The sequence below is a fragment of the Penaeus vannamei genome, chromosome 8, assembly GCF_042767895.1.
Source record: "Penaeus vannamei isolate JL-2024 chromosome 8, ASM4276789v1, whole genome shotgun sequence".
In the NCBI taxonomy this organism is placed as follows: Eukaryota; Metazoa; Arthropoda; class Malacostraca; order Decapoda; family Penaeidae; genus Penaeus; species Penaeus vannamei.
Window position 1 is genome coordinate 8,598,597 of NC_091556.1, and position 15,936 is coordinate 8,614,532.

The 15,936-nt window shown below is 39.9% G+C and overlaps 1 protein-coding gene across 50 annotated transcripts in view; it reads right to left on the minus strand.

Annotated features, from left to right (window-relative positions):
* wupA (wings up A) overlaps window positions 1-15,936 on the minus strand; it is a 33,889-nt gene that overhangs the window by 17,744 nt on the left and 209 nt on the right. For 8 of the 50 annotated variants that reach the window (XM_070124288.1, XM_027365890.2, XM_027365630.2 and 5 more), the window contains exons 2-6: window positions 11,057-11,113; window positions 7,209-7,251; window positions 4,789-4,833; window positions 2,096-2,221; window positions 1,646-1,769 (exon numbers count right to left, since the gene is read on the minus strand). In XM_070124288.1, coding sequence (XP_069980389.1) covers window positions 1,646-1,769; window positions 2,096-2,221; window positions 4,789-4,833; window positions 7,209-7,251; window positions 11,057-11,082 — 364 coding nt within the window. In that variant the 5' untranslated portion in view covers window positions 11,083-11,113. Of the gene's footprint in view, window positions 1-1,645; window positions 1,770-2,095; window positions 2,222-4,788; window positions 4,834-7,208; window positions 7,252-9,852; window positions 9,890-11,056; window positions 11,114-14,563; window positions 14,659-15,936 lie in introns of those variants that run through there. The other 42 variants (XM_027365826.2, XM_027365772.2, XM_027365831.2 and 39 more) reach the window with 15 other exon arrangements.

Here is a 15,936-nt window from a genome sequence, read left to right on the forward strand (position 1 = left end):
GGGGATGAATAAATGATCGCTTAAAACTGCAAACCCACCCCTTTCACTATACTAAACAAAATATATGTCTGTATCTCGGCCAATCGCACTTCTTTGAAATATATAAACACTTTGTCCAAAAAACAAACATAAACAAACCAATCCATAACTAAAGGTTAAGGGAAAGAATATATATACTGTGACTGATGACATGAAACTCAAAAAAGAATTTGACAAAGGAAGCGTGTAAGCGAAGTGAAGCCTTTGTGCTTTGTCTTCCTCTAGGACGGTTTAATTGCCTCTTGAGAAGCTTCAGCTAGCCACCCTGTCTCAAGATGTTTGCGTCAGACCGCCTATCTTGAAACCCCGTCTCTGGATTTATATATATACATATATATATTGATATATATACAGTATTAACAGATATATACGTGTGTGTGTCAGCTCGTGTCCTATGTGCGTGCATCACCGTGTGTATTAAACATAGTCTTGTAAACCCATGTATATACTACAGGTCTACACACCGTCTAATGAGGCTACTTCACTAAACAAGGAGTACAGAAACACATAAAATATACATAATGTTGAGAGGGGGAGGAAGGGGAATAGAAATTTGTCTCGTCGCCAGCTGGTAGGTCCGTCGTTTGCACCTGTCTTGGTTGGGGATAAAATAAGGAATTAGACACACAAGGAAATGGTTGATTGGATCCCTAGCTCTCCTCCGAAATGGATATCCTGCCTTGGGGTATTTCCCTTCGACCTATAACCTCTAATCCTGGGTTTTGTTTCCTCTAAATTTTCTTGTTTCTACTGCTGCGTTTTTGATATGGTTGTCTCTTCCCTTTTTAATTATTTTTTTCTCTATCTTTTCCTTTTCTTTATTCTTCTTCTTCTTCGTGTCTCTGCTATCTACCTTTTCTTTCTTTTCCCTCTACACATATGTTATTTTTCTCCTATCTTCTCTCTCTTTCTTCTTCTTTTCTTCATTAACATCACCAATTATATCTTTCATTTCCCTTTTCTTCTTCTTCTTCCTCCTTCTAATTCTCCAATAACATCCCCTCTTCTTCACCTCCATTTCCTTCTTCTACCTATCATTCTACCTCTATTCCCTTTACAATGCATCAAATTCTAATTTTGATCCTATGTCTTATACAACGAACTGCCATACTTCAAATTCAGCATTTCTAAAATATAAGAATTCTATCCCTAAATACTAAGACAAACTCGACCTAGTTTACCCTATTATCGTACCTAATCACTTAGAACAAACTAACAAACACTTTGTACATCTCCTTATGATAGCTATCACTCCTGCATATATTCTTAAAAATCCATACCTGGTTATCTTAAAGTGTTTTTCTTAGTCTCTTGTGCAATTATTTCACATATATATATCCTCTTCTTTGGTATAAAGAGCTATCAGTCTTAAACTACGGTCCTATCCGGGATAAACCCAAATATCTTTCTCAAATCTATGTTTGCGAAGAGGAATTCTGGATTCAAGAGTCTCACAAAACCATCTACCCATATCCCTCCCCTTCTCTTTCCCATTTCCTCTTTCTCTTTCTTCCTCTTCTTCTTCCTCTTCTCCTTTCGCTATTTGCACTCCCCATCATTCGCGTCGACACTTGCCCCCGACCCTGTACTGTCTGTCACACTGTACCTTCGTTTGCACCATCGAGGTTCTTGGCCTTGCCACAACGCTCATCAATGATCCTGCGCCTCTCAGCGGCCTTCCTCTCCTGTTCCTTCTTCAGTTCCTCAGCGGCCTTCTTACGGAGCAACAACTGCAGGGGAGAAGGAGAGAAGGGAGGGGGTCAGTCCCGGTGGCTAAGGATATAAGGTGGTGTGGATTTTGGTCCGTGCGTACTTTTTTTATCCCGCGTCAGGGAAAGTACTTGATTGACACTCAATCCACATAGATACCAATGAGCATATATATATTCCAATGCAGATTATCAGCAAAGAAAAATATATCAAAGAACATTTCTATATCCCTTCCAACAAAACATAAAGACATGAACACAATATATTCCATCATGCGTCTACAACACAACAGACACAGCGACGCGTCTAGCGAAAACCCGCTAGACGGCCCGGGGACGACACTTACCCTGAGCTTCTTCTTACGCTCAGGGGTCATGAAACCCTTCTTCTGCTTCTTGGCGCTCTGCTCCTCGAGGCGCTTGCGGACCTCCGCCTTCTTGCGGTCGATCTCCTCCTGCTTCTTCTTTGCTTCCTGCGAATCGTCTCAAGGAGTTAGCGACTGCTCGTGGCGAAGCACGAAGCTCAACAAATCTTAAATCCGCTAACCGCTAAATTATGTTTTCTCCCTAAGTGGATTGAACCTATAACGTCTTTTTTTTCTTTTCTATCATAAATTTCTTTTTCTTTCTCCGAAGAGTTTATTTAACTTCACTGGAATGGAAAATAGATCAGTCTTCCTGCTCTGGTGAGTTTGAGTCATAGTGGTCTATCTAAAGCCATTAGTTTGGTCTGAGATTCGGTCTCTAGCGAACAAAAGCAAGTCAGAGCTGCAATTAAATCCTATTTTCTCTTTGTCTGCGAAATTATTAAGATTTTAATTGTGAAAGGCTAAGAAATCTATCTCCAAAGTGACTTGTGTGAATATGTGGGATTGTTTTTTTATTATTAAGAAAGAATGTGAAAGTAAAATGAAAATCATTCAAAAAATAAATAAATTAGTGAAGTTGACTTACGGGGAAGAATAGTTGTCGTTCGAAGAGGATGTTTGTTAAGTAAAAAATAAAATAAGAATAGGGATATAGTTATCATAAACAGGAAGTCCCATTTGGAAAAAATCGGGACAGGTGCTGGGGTTTCAAATCGTAAAATATCGTGCAGAGAAAAAGAAACAAAAGCTACAGATTTCGCGAGATTTAACCGCTTTTTCTTGGCTTTTTTTTTTTTTTTTTTTTTTTGAGGGGAGACTAAGCTAGTGTTAAGTTTTTTTCATATATCAGGCCGCCACCCTTAGCTGCTCAGTTCTGCGACGTTGAGAAGTGTTTGGTGTAATCCAAGGCGCTGAAAAGTCCCCATTAGATAACATGTGATATTTAGTCCCAGCAGAACTTACAGATCAACAACAAACATATCAGAAAGATCTCAAAACCCAAAATGAAAATGAAAAAAATAAAAAAGAAAACAAATTTTCACCTTCCCCTTCCACTCTACTTCCAGACCTTAACCCCCTTATCCTTCCCTCTCTACGCCCTCCGACAGACGTCCTTCCAACTGGCAGCGGCAGGTGGGGGTGGCGCCCTGACCTCCCGCATCCCGAGCGAGGGCGGGGGGCCTGCGAGACGCCGGATATCCCGAGGGGCGGCGTCGTCACAGCCCCCCGCTCTGACGGAGGGCCGGAGAGCTGGCCCTCTCACCTCCCGACGTCGGAATGTCAACAGAAAAAGGTGATGAAGGTCTCGAGAAAGGTGGGAACTGATGTTTGGAGGGAGAATAAGAGAAGGGAGAAGGAGAGGAGGAAGACATAAAAGAGGAGAGAGATAGAAGAGAGGAGAGAGGAGAAAGATATAAGAGAAGAGAGGAAGAGAGGAGGAAGATAAAGTAGAAGAGAGGAGAGAGATAAAAGAGGAGAGATGAGGGAGATAAAAGAGAAGAGAGGAGGGAATTGATAGATGGGGACAGATCAGCTTCGTTTGAAAACCTGTCGCGCACTGAGTGGGGAGGGGGGGGGTCTGGATCAGATGCTTGAAAAAATAGAAAAAAAAACATTAAGAAATATTAAGAGCGACAGAGTATATGGAAGTTCTTATATATGGGTGATTATAAGTGTAATTATTCTTGGTATTAATCAGAGTTAAAGGAAACTTAAGAGAAAACAAATCATAAAATAAAAATAAGGGATTCAGCATCAACATCAGTGAACATTTTAAGTCGACGTTATCAGCGGAAGGAACGACATTTCATCCGAACCTGAAATGCTCAGAGGAACAGAAGGACAGAGAAGGAGTTAGATGCGACAACAGTTCCTGAACAGGACAGAGGGGGGGGGTGAGGGGCGGCGACCCCCGGCCGTCCGTCGCGGGCCGCCGCTGGGGCGGGAGGGCGCATGTGGCCGCGCCCGACGGCATATTGTGCCCCCTCCCCCGCCCGCCATCGCCATCGGGCGGTCCTCCGGCAGGTCGGGCGCCGAGGGCGCCTCGGAGGCCGCGCCCGATGGTACTTATGCTCCGCCCGGGCAAGCGACGGGGCATAATAACATCGCGCGCGGAATCGCCGCTGAGATGGCATGGGCGTGGGCGCTGGGCGGCGGCGGGGGCGGGGCGAGAATATGCGTGGGTGGGCGTGTGGTGTGGGTGGCGGGCGCCGCGACCAATGGGATGGCGGGCGCCCCACGGATTACCAAACTCGGGGCGCTGGCTGGGCGGCCTGAGACTTCCCGTGGAGTCACGTGACCTCACATGTGACGTCACATGAGCTCTCACGTGGCAGGTCAGGCGGATTCCCTCGGGCATGATTGGCTGGGTGGAGAGTCGCTCAAGCGAGTGTGAACTTTAGATACTGTGAAGCACTACGCTCGGCTACCAAAAAGCATTGGTACTTGTATTATGTTATGCCGATGCCTTACTCATTAATCTTTACTTTTATTACTCTAAGATACGTTTATCATCACATCAACATCATCAAAATCAACATGATATTTAAGAGAGAAAGCTCAATCCTTTTTTATATGATGTTTACGTTACAGTCATTGAATCTTTGCAATTTTAGACATATGAATATAGCCAATTTCCCCGCATGCAGTTAGTAGGTGCACACAGGACATACTTCCAAAGCGCGCTGTCTAGCTAGTACCTCGGCCGCCTTAGCTTTCTGTAGGGAGAGAGATGGTGGAGGAGCCGTGAGTGGGCGTGAGGTCTGAGGGCGGTTACTTACAGCACCGTCTCCCCGCCCACACGCGCCCACACGGGATCAGTCGGGACGCAAACACGTGGATGCACATTATTTTTTTTTAACAAACGCACACAAAAACAAACACGCACATACACGTGAAGAAAGAAACAGATATCCACGGAGACTCACACAATATCACAACACGAACACGCGAGACGCTCTCTACCCTCTCACTGTAACAATCACAACCTCTTCATCCTCGGTGATTTACGAGTTGTAAAATCACCGGTGTTCCACAGTCATAAAAAAGACGTTTAGATTCACAGGATCTTTTTTTTTTAAGAATATACAATTCTTTAAAAAAATTCCTCTTGAACCATCACGACGTCTTCAAAGCTTTGCTCTCTGTCACTCCTGGAACCCACCAGTGTTCTGTCACCGGAAGTTAATGGTTATCCAGGAAGAAACAAGATGCAACAGATTACTTTGAAGACCTGTTTCTGACCGACATGGATATCCTCCTCCTCCTCCTCGGCAGTTTATAAGTAAAGAATCCCTCTTTACTTACAACCGCGAGCGCCGTGTACAGAAACATTTAAAAATTCATTCATGAAACTTTCCCACACGCTCGTTCATTCATCCATTCATATTCTTTTAATAAACGTTAGAACTTGAGGTTTAAGACATATCCAGAGACAGTAAGAACGAGGGGGAGGGGCGAAGGGGGAGTGAACATCAAACAAACGGGCTGAACACCTTGTCTAGAAGGTTCTAATGCCCGGACATCGATCATAAGTGAAATAAGAGGTGTGACTCATGCCTTGAACACATTCCCGTTGGGTTAAATTTAGTAGAAAATAAGAACGAGAGTAATTATGTATATATATATGAAAAAAGTGAAATTTCCGGAGAGAATTGAAGGCGTTAGGGAATAATTGTTTAAAATAAGATAAATGAGAGTTAATTAAGATGAATAATTTTGTAAGGGAAAGACAGTATTCCAAGAATTTCTTTTGCTGTTGCTGTATTGTGTAAGTTACTTTTGGATGTTCTTCACCTCTGTTTTATATTTTATTTTCAATCAAAAATATATATATCAGTTCTTCCAAAAACTATTGGACTGAGTCACCTTTTATCAATATATTTTCCATTATCATTACTTTCTCTTTAAAAATTATTGGTGGAAAAATATCTTTTGAAAATGGGCGTTCAACTGTACAAAAATGCCAAAAAAGGATGTACGTGATTTACAAAACAGTTTAAAAGACAGACACGAGGTGAGAAAAGTGCTGTAAAGAACCACATTTTCATATTAAAGATATATACAATCAAAAAAATATATATATATCTACTGTGGCTAAAAAATTGTCGTCAGAAATCTAATGTATGTGTCACAAATTAACTGACGAAATAAAACTACGACTAGAACTACTAAGAAACTACTTCTCTAATCTATATTTCTTTTTTTTATATACAATTACCATGACTCATCTCATTTTGAAAAATTCCTGTAACATACAAATTAGGTTAATATATCCATTATCTTCTTTTAATCAATAAATATCGTATTGGATATTTCATTAAATTCTGAATCACTATCTCTTGCATTATAACTTCACCAATTTAAACTTTTGAGAGTCATATTTCAGCAATATACTTCTTGACAAAATACAAAAAGATATCGAGTCGTTAGATTTTAGTTGTAGTTCGACATGACCTTCCTACAGATATAAAATACATGATACTCTCCAGGTCCTTGGCTCTCCTCCAGGTATCAATATATCGAATAAATTAATTTATTTCTATCTATAGCAAACGGGGTTCTCATTGTGCATATGCTTTAGGAACTGGACCCTCTATAGACATGTATGATGAACAGTTGAAAAAAAATGTATTGCGGTATGATCTAATACAAGACTTCTGTAGAAACAAATCTGAGCGTATGGTTGCAAATTGAAACTAATAAGTAACTATTGAGCTTATCGCCAAGTCAGGCAAAGGAAACACAAAACTGACAGGTGGGTGAAACAAATGGAAAATTAACAAAGTAAATAAACTTTAAAATTACTGCAGCATTCAATAAATTCCACTGAGAAGAATCTTATTCACAAAATCAAATAATTTTCTTTTTCCTTTTTCTTTATACACAGACTCCCTTAACTCTATTCTCTGGAGGAGTGTCCTGAACACCGGCTAAAGAAACTACAAGATCAAAAAGGAAGAATAAAAGGAAACGATATAAAAAAATAAGAATTGAAACAAAAGTATAAGCTTAAGAATAATAATAAAAAGAAGATAAGAAGTTGAAATATCTTTCTTTTGTTTTAGTGGAGTTAGTAAGGTCACCAACTTACGGCCACGGGGTCCTCCTCCTCTTCCGAAGACTCCTCCTCGGTGCTGCGAGAACCATCACAACATTCCAAATTAGCTCCTACATGCACCTGTTCCTCCTTCTCCTCCTTCAGTATAAAGGGCGTTCCCTCCCCTGCCTCCCCAGGACGCCGTGGCTTTCGCTCGTCGCCAGAAGGAGCAAGGAGCGCCGAAGGGCAGGCCGAAAGGCAGGAATCGGGACGCAACGAAGCCACGGCGTGAGGGGGAAACGAACGCAAGTGACTTCATTCTTATTTTTCCCGCCTATTTTTAAAAGTTTTTGATTTAAGGGATTTTTGAGAGAAAAATAATAATAAATAAATAAATTAGCATACAGGGTTTTGAAGTTTATCTTTTCTTATGAAAGCGGGATAGTTATCAAGAATGAAAGCCACTTAAGGACACGGTTATCTAAAGAAATTGGGAGATGCTGGTGTGACGCTTAGTTGTTCAAAATACTTTACAAATAGTTAAGCTTAGATAATAATATAAAAAAAAGAAAAAAGGAACACACCAACAAGTCACAGTTTCGTCTGATACAAATTATATGGAACAAAATTTTCCGTTTTACGAAGTTGTGTGAACAGAGAAAGAATAATAAACATCTACCACAATTATGATTAAAAAAAACTAATTATTATTACTTTCACTTATCTTTCGATTACCATTCCCCAAACTAAGCCAAGAAGTTATTTGAACCGAAAGCACAAGAAACCAACAAACCCCCTTATCTATTATCCCCTGATGAAAACAAAAACTTTAATCTAAAGGCATATGAAAGTCCCCCATTTTTCATGATCCCCTAAATTCCAAAGTCACATGAAAACCAGCTGATCCCCCAAATGCAAAAAGTTATTTATTCCAAAGTCACATGAAAACCAGCAAGTCCCCCTGTTCTCTGTCCACACACTCGCCGAAGAAAAGAATGGCAGGGTTCAGTTGGAGGTCAACCTGCAACGACAGATCAATGCGGATGACTTCTACAGCAACTTCTTCAGGATTCCGAAAGCCATGTTGCAAAAGGCTACTTTGCAGAGGTAAAAAAAAATACAAGCACCTGAACTATGTTGTTAGTATATGTGGCCATCTCGCATTGATATGTTGCTCAGGGAAGAAGGTACGAAAGAAAAAGGTTTGGGGTCACTTGAGCATTAGAAATTAAAAAATAAGGAAAATAAAATTGCTGACCTATGCTGCACCTAATAATATTTTTTTCTCGGGTGGCCACTAAGTCCTATAACCATATAAGAAGCACCTATTTGTAAATAAACGAAAGTATTAGAGCTTCGAGGTCTGTGTAACGAACAGCTTTGGCAAATAGAATCTGTGTACGTGTGTAGTGGAGGTGCTGCGTGTGCACTATGCATGCTTGTGTCAGAATTAATCATGTCCACTTGCGAATAAAATGAAAATAAAAATAAAATCTAGAAACGGAAGATAATCACTAACGGAAAATGAAACATCTATGAAGACTAGAGCCATGTACGAAAAAGCGTAAAAAAACAGAAAACGGAAAGAGACTGAAATGGCGGCTGAAACAAAAACAAATCAACAAAAATGAAAAATAAGGAGGAATAATTATTTGGAAACTAAAGCTAGCGGAAGAGGACCCACGTCTCGTCGCGGTCTCGAGGTCGGCAGGGTCGCTAAGTGGGAAGGAACACCAACTGACGCATTCTAGAAGTTTCTTTTCTTGACCACGGAGCTATTCTACGCTAGTTTTCATCTAGAACGACTCTTCGCTTATAAAAAGAATTGTATCAAAAAAGGTTGAGAGGTGGAAAAAACACTCGAAAAAATTTTGTGATCGTGATGGGGAGCAAAAAATGTCGTTAGGGATCCACTGGGGGTTAGGCATCGGTGGGCGGACGGCACAGGGTCACACAGGCATGGGCGGAGGGAGGTGCCACGTCCATCGGCCACGTTTGGCACGAACGAGGTCTGGCACCTATTTGGCACCACCGCCGCCCAAGGCACCTACTTACACGGCGGAGAGCCTCTGTCCAGTTGTGGCTTTTCCTGGGCTCTCTGAGAACCGAGGGATCCACAACTCCAGGGGAAAGAGTCACTCCCGGGCTGGTTTCTCTAACATCAGGCGAGCGACTTGGTGGATGGGTGATGATAACTCTTTTTTTATAGGAGATGGCACTATGAAAATAATAATCATTTCTTGAGCTGAACGATATCGGTGAGGCGAAAGATCTACGAAAGCAGAGGCATTTTCACCCGAACCACGCCACCACTCGGCCTTTTGCCAGCGGATACGTCCTCCATCGAAACAGGAGTTATCAAGTCACTACCTCCCGCTAACCTGTAGCTTCCGAATTTAATTTATTTCCCTCATAGAGACATAATTCAAGTAATTCCACCATTAAATGACACCAAGAGAGGCGCAGAGGTAGTGAGATGATGAGGGTTGAGACCTTCGGTGTACCTACCGTCTGCCATAGTATTCTGTTCGCACTAAGAGATGCTATACAAAAAAAAATAGAGAATTGGAACAGAGAGACAACAGATCTTCGTCAACGCAACAAAAGGAATGATTAGAACTGTGAGTGTGAGTACATTATCGAGTTACGGGTCAAAAAAAAAATTAAAATGTTTGGGTATTTGAACATATTTGTATACCTCGTCCGCCATGGTGACTTCTTCTTCTTCTGAACTGCTAGTTGAAAAAAAGAGAATGAGAAGATTAGTCTACAAGTTTAATGGACTTTGGCACCGTCACTCTCAGTCGCCGTTCCCCCGCACCAGGCGCTTTCTCACCCCCCTGATTTTGGAACCTACTAAGGGGTAAAGCAGACCTTTTTTCTCTCTTTTATTAAGAATCGTGTGACCCTTCTGCGTCGAAGAGTCAAGGAACCAGACTTCGTTCCTCTTTGTCCTAACCTTTGAGTTCTCATAGTGGCCACCTCCTACAGATCGTATACGTTCAGCTAAGGGGGGAAAAGTTCAGTATAAACGCTACAACAGAGATGGTGTTTATGTTTTCCTGTTTCTTGTTTTGTTGTTCCAAAGAGAACGTGTTTTTCAATGGGATTTAAAGTGTCTTTTTTTTTTACTTGTTTGTTTTATTGGTGTAACTAAGACTAACGTGTAGACTTTGATTACTATTGGGCCGATCAACAGAGCAAGGACATAGCAAAATGGAACATCCTTTTTCTCTGAATTTAACAAATTTATCTAGTCTAGCACAGAGTCTATTATGTGGATCTCATGATAACTAAGTCTACCGTGTTTCCCATAGCTATTACAAATGTATTAATTTAATTTTATAGTTCGTAGCTCCCTCGTGTTTTGAAAGCATTAATGTTTGTCTAGTTTAATCCTACATTTTTTCACTAAAATTTTCCTTTAAACTCATTTGTTTGCACTGTGTTCCTTACTTTAAACAAACTCAGCTTGTGTGTAAACCTTTCCCGCCCAAATTCCTCTACAAAGGTAAATATTTGTACGTCCTGTTCCCTATGCTTTACAAACTTTAAGATCCTGAGCATTCACCTCCATACGGCGTAATCCCTATGCTATTTAACCTCATTTTCCCTCTCCTAAGCATACACTTCCCTACGTCGTGTTCCCCTTACTTAAACTCCTTATCCTGAAAATCTATCTGCGTGTTTCGTGTTCCCCTATACTTAATAAAATCCTTAATACTGTCCTAAAAATCTATCTCTGTGTGTCGTGTTCCCTACATTTGATTAAACTCCCTCTTATCCCGCGCATTAATCTTCGTGTGTCGTGTTCCCTACATTCGAATAAACCCTCTTATCCCGCGCATTTAGCTTCGTGTGTGGTGTCGTGTTGGGACGCCGTGTTCCCCAGTTCACCTTACCTGTACTCTTCCTCGTCAGACGACATGGCGGTGGTTGTGTTGTGAGGGGGTAAAGAACTGGAAATGAGAGAGAGAGAGAATGGTAAAGTTAGTATATTAATCAACAAACAAACGAAATAAAATTATAAGGGATGGCCAAAAAAAATAAATAAAGTTAGGTATAAAAAATATGCAGCCAGGGATTTGGGTCCAGAGGTAGATGTGATTTCAGAGCCAGTTTTTTTTGGTAAGTTCGTATATGAATAATAAAAAGTATAAAATAAAAAAATAGAACTATATTAATGAAAAAAGTAGATATTACTTCAGAACTAGAGGTGATTTTTTAAATGTCATTTTCAGATGTTACACTCTAAGTTAAAAAGAAATCTAGTTTTTTTTCTATTTTAATTCATTTCAATGTATATTTAGAGTGTGTTGTTATGATGTCAAAACGAGAAAAAAACAAAAGCTCTTTCTTTAATAATTAATAAATATAATGCATATTCACAGGGCTCATGCAAGTAATATTGGGGGGAAAATTAAAAAAACAAAATATAATTTCAATCTGGGTTTGTCACATTAAGGGAAAAAAATTAATTATAAGGGATATATATGATAGATAAATTAAGTAACCTGTTAAGGAATTCTCGGGACAGGATTCCGAAATATATTATGATTATTTTCATTCTTTCAATTTGGTTTTAGTTTTGGTTCAAATTATCGTATGGATTATAATTATTTTTTTGTATTTTATCGATTGGATAAGTAGAAAAATGCACACCGAATTCTGAAATTTTATATTTCAGTTCTGAGTTGGGTTGGCTTGATATTTAACACTATTTTGAACAATAGAATTAACATGTTATAAATAATATATGCTTACTTATAACCATTCCAACTCAGAAACAATATATGGAGATAATATTCTGACCCGTGTAAATCTGTCTCTCGTCTAAATGCCTTTTAGTCCAGAGAGTCGAACTACAGGCGTACAGAGATCAGAATATCGTCTCTACGAGCAAATATACAGTTCACAGCACTGGTCTCGAAACAGTCAAAGCTTCGAGACTTAGAACCGTGAACCGTAAAGTTTCGCTCAATAGTTCAAATTATAACGGATTTGAAACAATGACTTTCGTTAGCTGAAAATGGAGGAACTTAAACAAAACAACAACGAAAAAGGTAATAAACTCAGTAACAAAGTAGCAGTGTTTTCAAAATAGATATTACTGTGTCGTAAATCAACGTATTTTGAAAACACGCGGGTAACCGATGAGGAAATATTTGTATTGGCATTCATAATTTGTAATTTCTTGCAGCCAAGGAAAAGAAATAATGTTTACATCTATACTATGTATATATAGGCATGTGAAATAGAATATGAATTTGCACATGAAACTCAAAATAAAGTTAAATAAGAAGACTAAAATTGAGAAATGACCCCTAAAAATACACAATTATGAACGCCAAATTAGGTGACCGACAGAGGTGAAGGGGGCGGGAGGGGGTTGAGGGGGGTGAGGGGGGAGATCACCACCACTCCACACTGCGATGTCGTCATCACCTCCCAGGGCTACTTACAGGTCATGGCAGAGGTGTCTGAGATACCCCTGAGGCTACAGTAGAATAGCCTGGCGGCGTTAGCACTCAGAGGAGACAAAGAATAAGTGTATAACTAGCATCTACACAACAGACACGGTGACACGGCCAATGTAGGCCTATTCAAGACAAATAAAGGACTTCAACGCTTACTATAAAGTGCTAAAATTACCTACTACATGTTTTGCACGAAGTGGCTACTATGAGACTCCAATTTGTACTGCATTATCAAATCTCTACTTTGCGTCTACTATTTTGTCTGTCACTCGACATTTTTTTGATGTCTGAATGAGCAACAAACATAATGCTGGGTAACATAGAATTTAACATTAGGACACAAATTCACTAATTAATCATGTGCTTTGCCACATAACTTTATCCTTTTCTGTTCACTTTTGAGTAACGAGAAAAAAAAAGAATATACAAAATACCGTATTTTTACTTCGAACAGAAAAAGATCGTCATATGCACAGCTATATATATATATATTTCTAAAGCCCCTGGTGCTACATTTCATCAAAGTCAAATTACCAGCCTAGAATTACTGAATACAAAGCTTACTTTACTATACTGTTACTTTACTTATTTATGCATTACTGTAGAACAATACCATCAAAAGCTGAATACTTAAGCAAAAGCTCTGACTACATACTACAATTTCAATTTAAAAAGTATAAATATATATTCAAGTAACATATACATAACACATGTAGAATAAATCTTAAAATAATGCATTTTTGGTTAGTAGATTCGGGGTAAGTTTCCGAAATGAAATATTCGACCGACGTTCGCATTTTTTGTGGTTTTCAAATTCCGTCAATAAACAAAATCTCTTTCCAAAATTAATATTTATTGCGCGTTATCTATATCTCTTCGTAATCATTCTCAGATAGATTATAAATCTCTAATGTTTATATAGAAAACAAAATTTCTTTCTAAAATCAATTGTTATTACGCGTTATCTATAGATCATAATTCTAAAATGTTTATATTTTTTCAATTCTTTCTGTCAGTCTCATTCCAGAGGCAGGCAAGAATGTGCATAGAGCGGCCTTGTGTCAGAAGTCCTTGCGAAGTTGGCACCCCTTCTGGTGTCAGAGTGCCAAGCGAGCTGAACACAAGACACAGGGCCAACTCTCTGCCACACACTGCCAGCCCCATAAATGGCCGCCGTAACTTGACACCTGTCCGCCGGTGTCAAATATGGCTGACAAACGAGTGATGATCTGATCGAAGACTCGGGAATATGATCTTGTTGAGAATTCACTTTATTTATTTACTTTACTTCGATGAACGGAAATAAGTTTAGATGAATTATGAACTTTATTGTGATTTTTTTTTAATTCTAATTATGAACTTCATTGTGAATTGTTCGTAGTATCGTCTAAAGTTTTGTTCTAGTTGGGAGAAGGTAAAAGATATCGTTTGCGAAGTGATACGAACGCTATTAATAAACCCGGTTTATGAGCCGCTGTTTCCAGCCAACTCTCTCGAATTCAACAACCATAAACACGAAAATAACCGCAGGATAAAACACACAATGCTTCTTAATACTGTTTTAACCGAAATCCACAATCAAGTCCTCATCTTAACGAAGGAATTAGCAACGCCTCTCCTCCCATACGGTGAGTGCCAAGAGCGTGAGTCACCGTGGCACCCGTATGTGGGTCAGAGTGCAACGTGAGGCTGCCACAGGGTCGTCTAACCATACATTCTGTGGCACTCTTCAATCCCCGTGTGTGTGGATGCCGTATATTTTTCCTCTTAGCTTCACTGATTGTTCCACGAGTCAGAAATGAACTACAGATGCCTTGTATTCATTATCACATCAATGTTTACGTGTATGTATCCTTTTAAGTCGGTCAACTACACATGAAAGTATTCACGAAGACATATCACGAGTAATTCAAATAGTAAAACGACCATTACCCTCTCTTAAAAGCTAACAGTCAAACGTGTGAACTGCTTGTCTAACTGGGTACTGGCGGGCAGCGTGGCACCGGGGACTGGACCTTAGGCGTGCGTGCCAGGTCGCCGGCAGCGTGCCCAGCCTCGCGGGGAGCTATTTCTGACCCCGGCCAGCAAAGGGGAAGTACCGCCCCCTTCCTCAGGTCCCGTCCCTTCCAAAGCCCAGAATAGGAGGAGGTCTGTCTGGATGGTAGACTATTCTTATATCTTTATCTTTCATTATCTCGATTTTAAAGGAAAAGTTTACCGTGATTTGTTATATTTCAGTTAATAGCGATTTCAGTTACTGGAAGCGAGAGAAGATGTCACTGAGTGAATCCTTGTCGACATGAATGATAATCTATTATAAAATGCGTCATTATCTGTGACATCGCGAAGAGCAATGACATGACCTCATCTTCTGTCAGAATCACGTCAGTCAATTTGGGCAACTAGGCCAGTTTTACGTTAATATAAACATTATCTAAATTGAAAATACATCAATATGTGAGACGCGAGATTACCAATCAACAAAGTTCAAATTATATGTTACGTCAATTGTTTTAAAAACAACTATTAAATTGTGAAATATCTGAACAGTAAACTAACAATATATTAAAACTACACATGTGCTTACTGTATCCCTTATCACTTCCTTATAAGGCTTACTGTAAACCCTTCTATTTCAGAACTCCGAAGTGACTGCAACTACATCACTACATCTTCCAAATAAGAAAACATCAAATTTTAAATCATCACGCATCTCTCTCCTTCTTTCTGAATGGCTAATAGCGAAAACTGAAAGGTCATATTTAGGGTTAATTCACTCCTTGCCTTAACCGACCCGCCGCTGCCGCCCTAACCTTAAAATAGCCAGAGTGGGCGGGGCGAAGACCTGGCGGCGGAGGCGGCGGCCCGGCGGTAATTTTATCGCCGTGACTGGCCGGGAATCAGCGAGATTTTTTAATTCTTCTTTAAAATGATTTGGGAATGATATTTACAACACCTATGAGACTGAATATTTCCCCTCAACTCTCTGAGGCTTTGCAAAAAAGAAACTAACTTATTCTAAGATTTCTTTCTATCCTTGTTTTTTCTTCTCGTCTCCTGATTTACGAGAGGGGGGCTTTCCACAGTTAGAAGAAATAAAACGAAAATCGAGAAGCGCAACATACACGTCTTGCTGCAGGTTTTCCACAGTGGCATCGAACTCGTGTTAGCAGAGTGAACTTTAAAGCGAATACGACTGAACACTTACGCAGAAATCCGTTCACTCTAAGAACGCAAGAGCCACGGATATCACAAACACTTTTTCACTGTAATGGCCTGTCGTGGACTCGTAGCGGAATACTCCA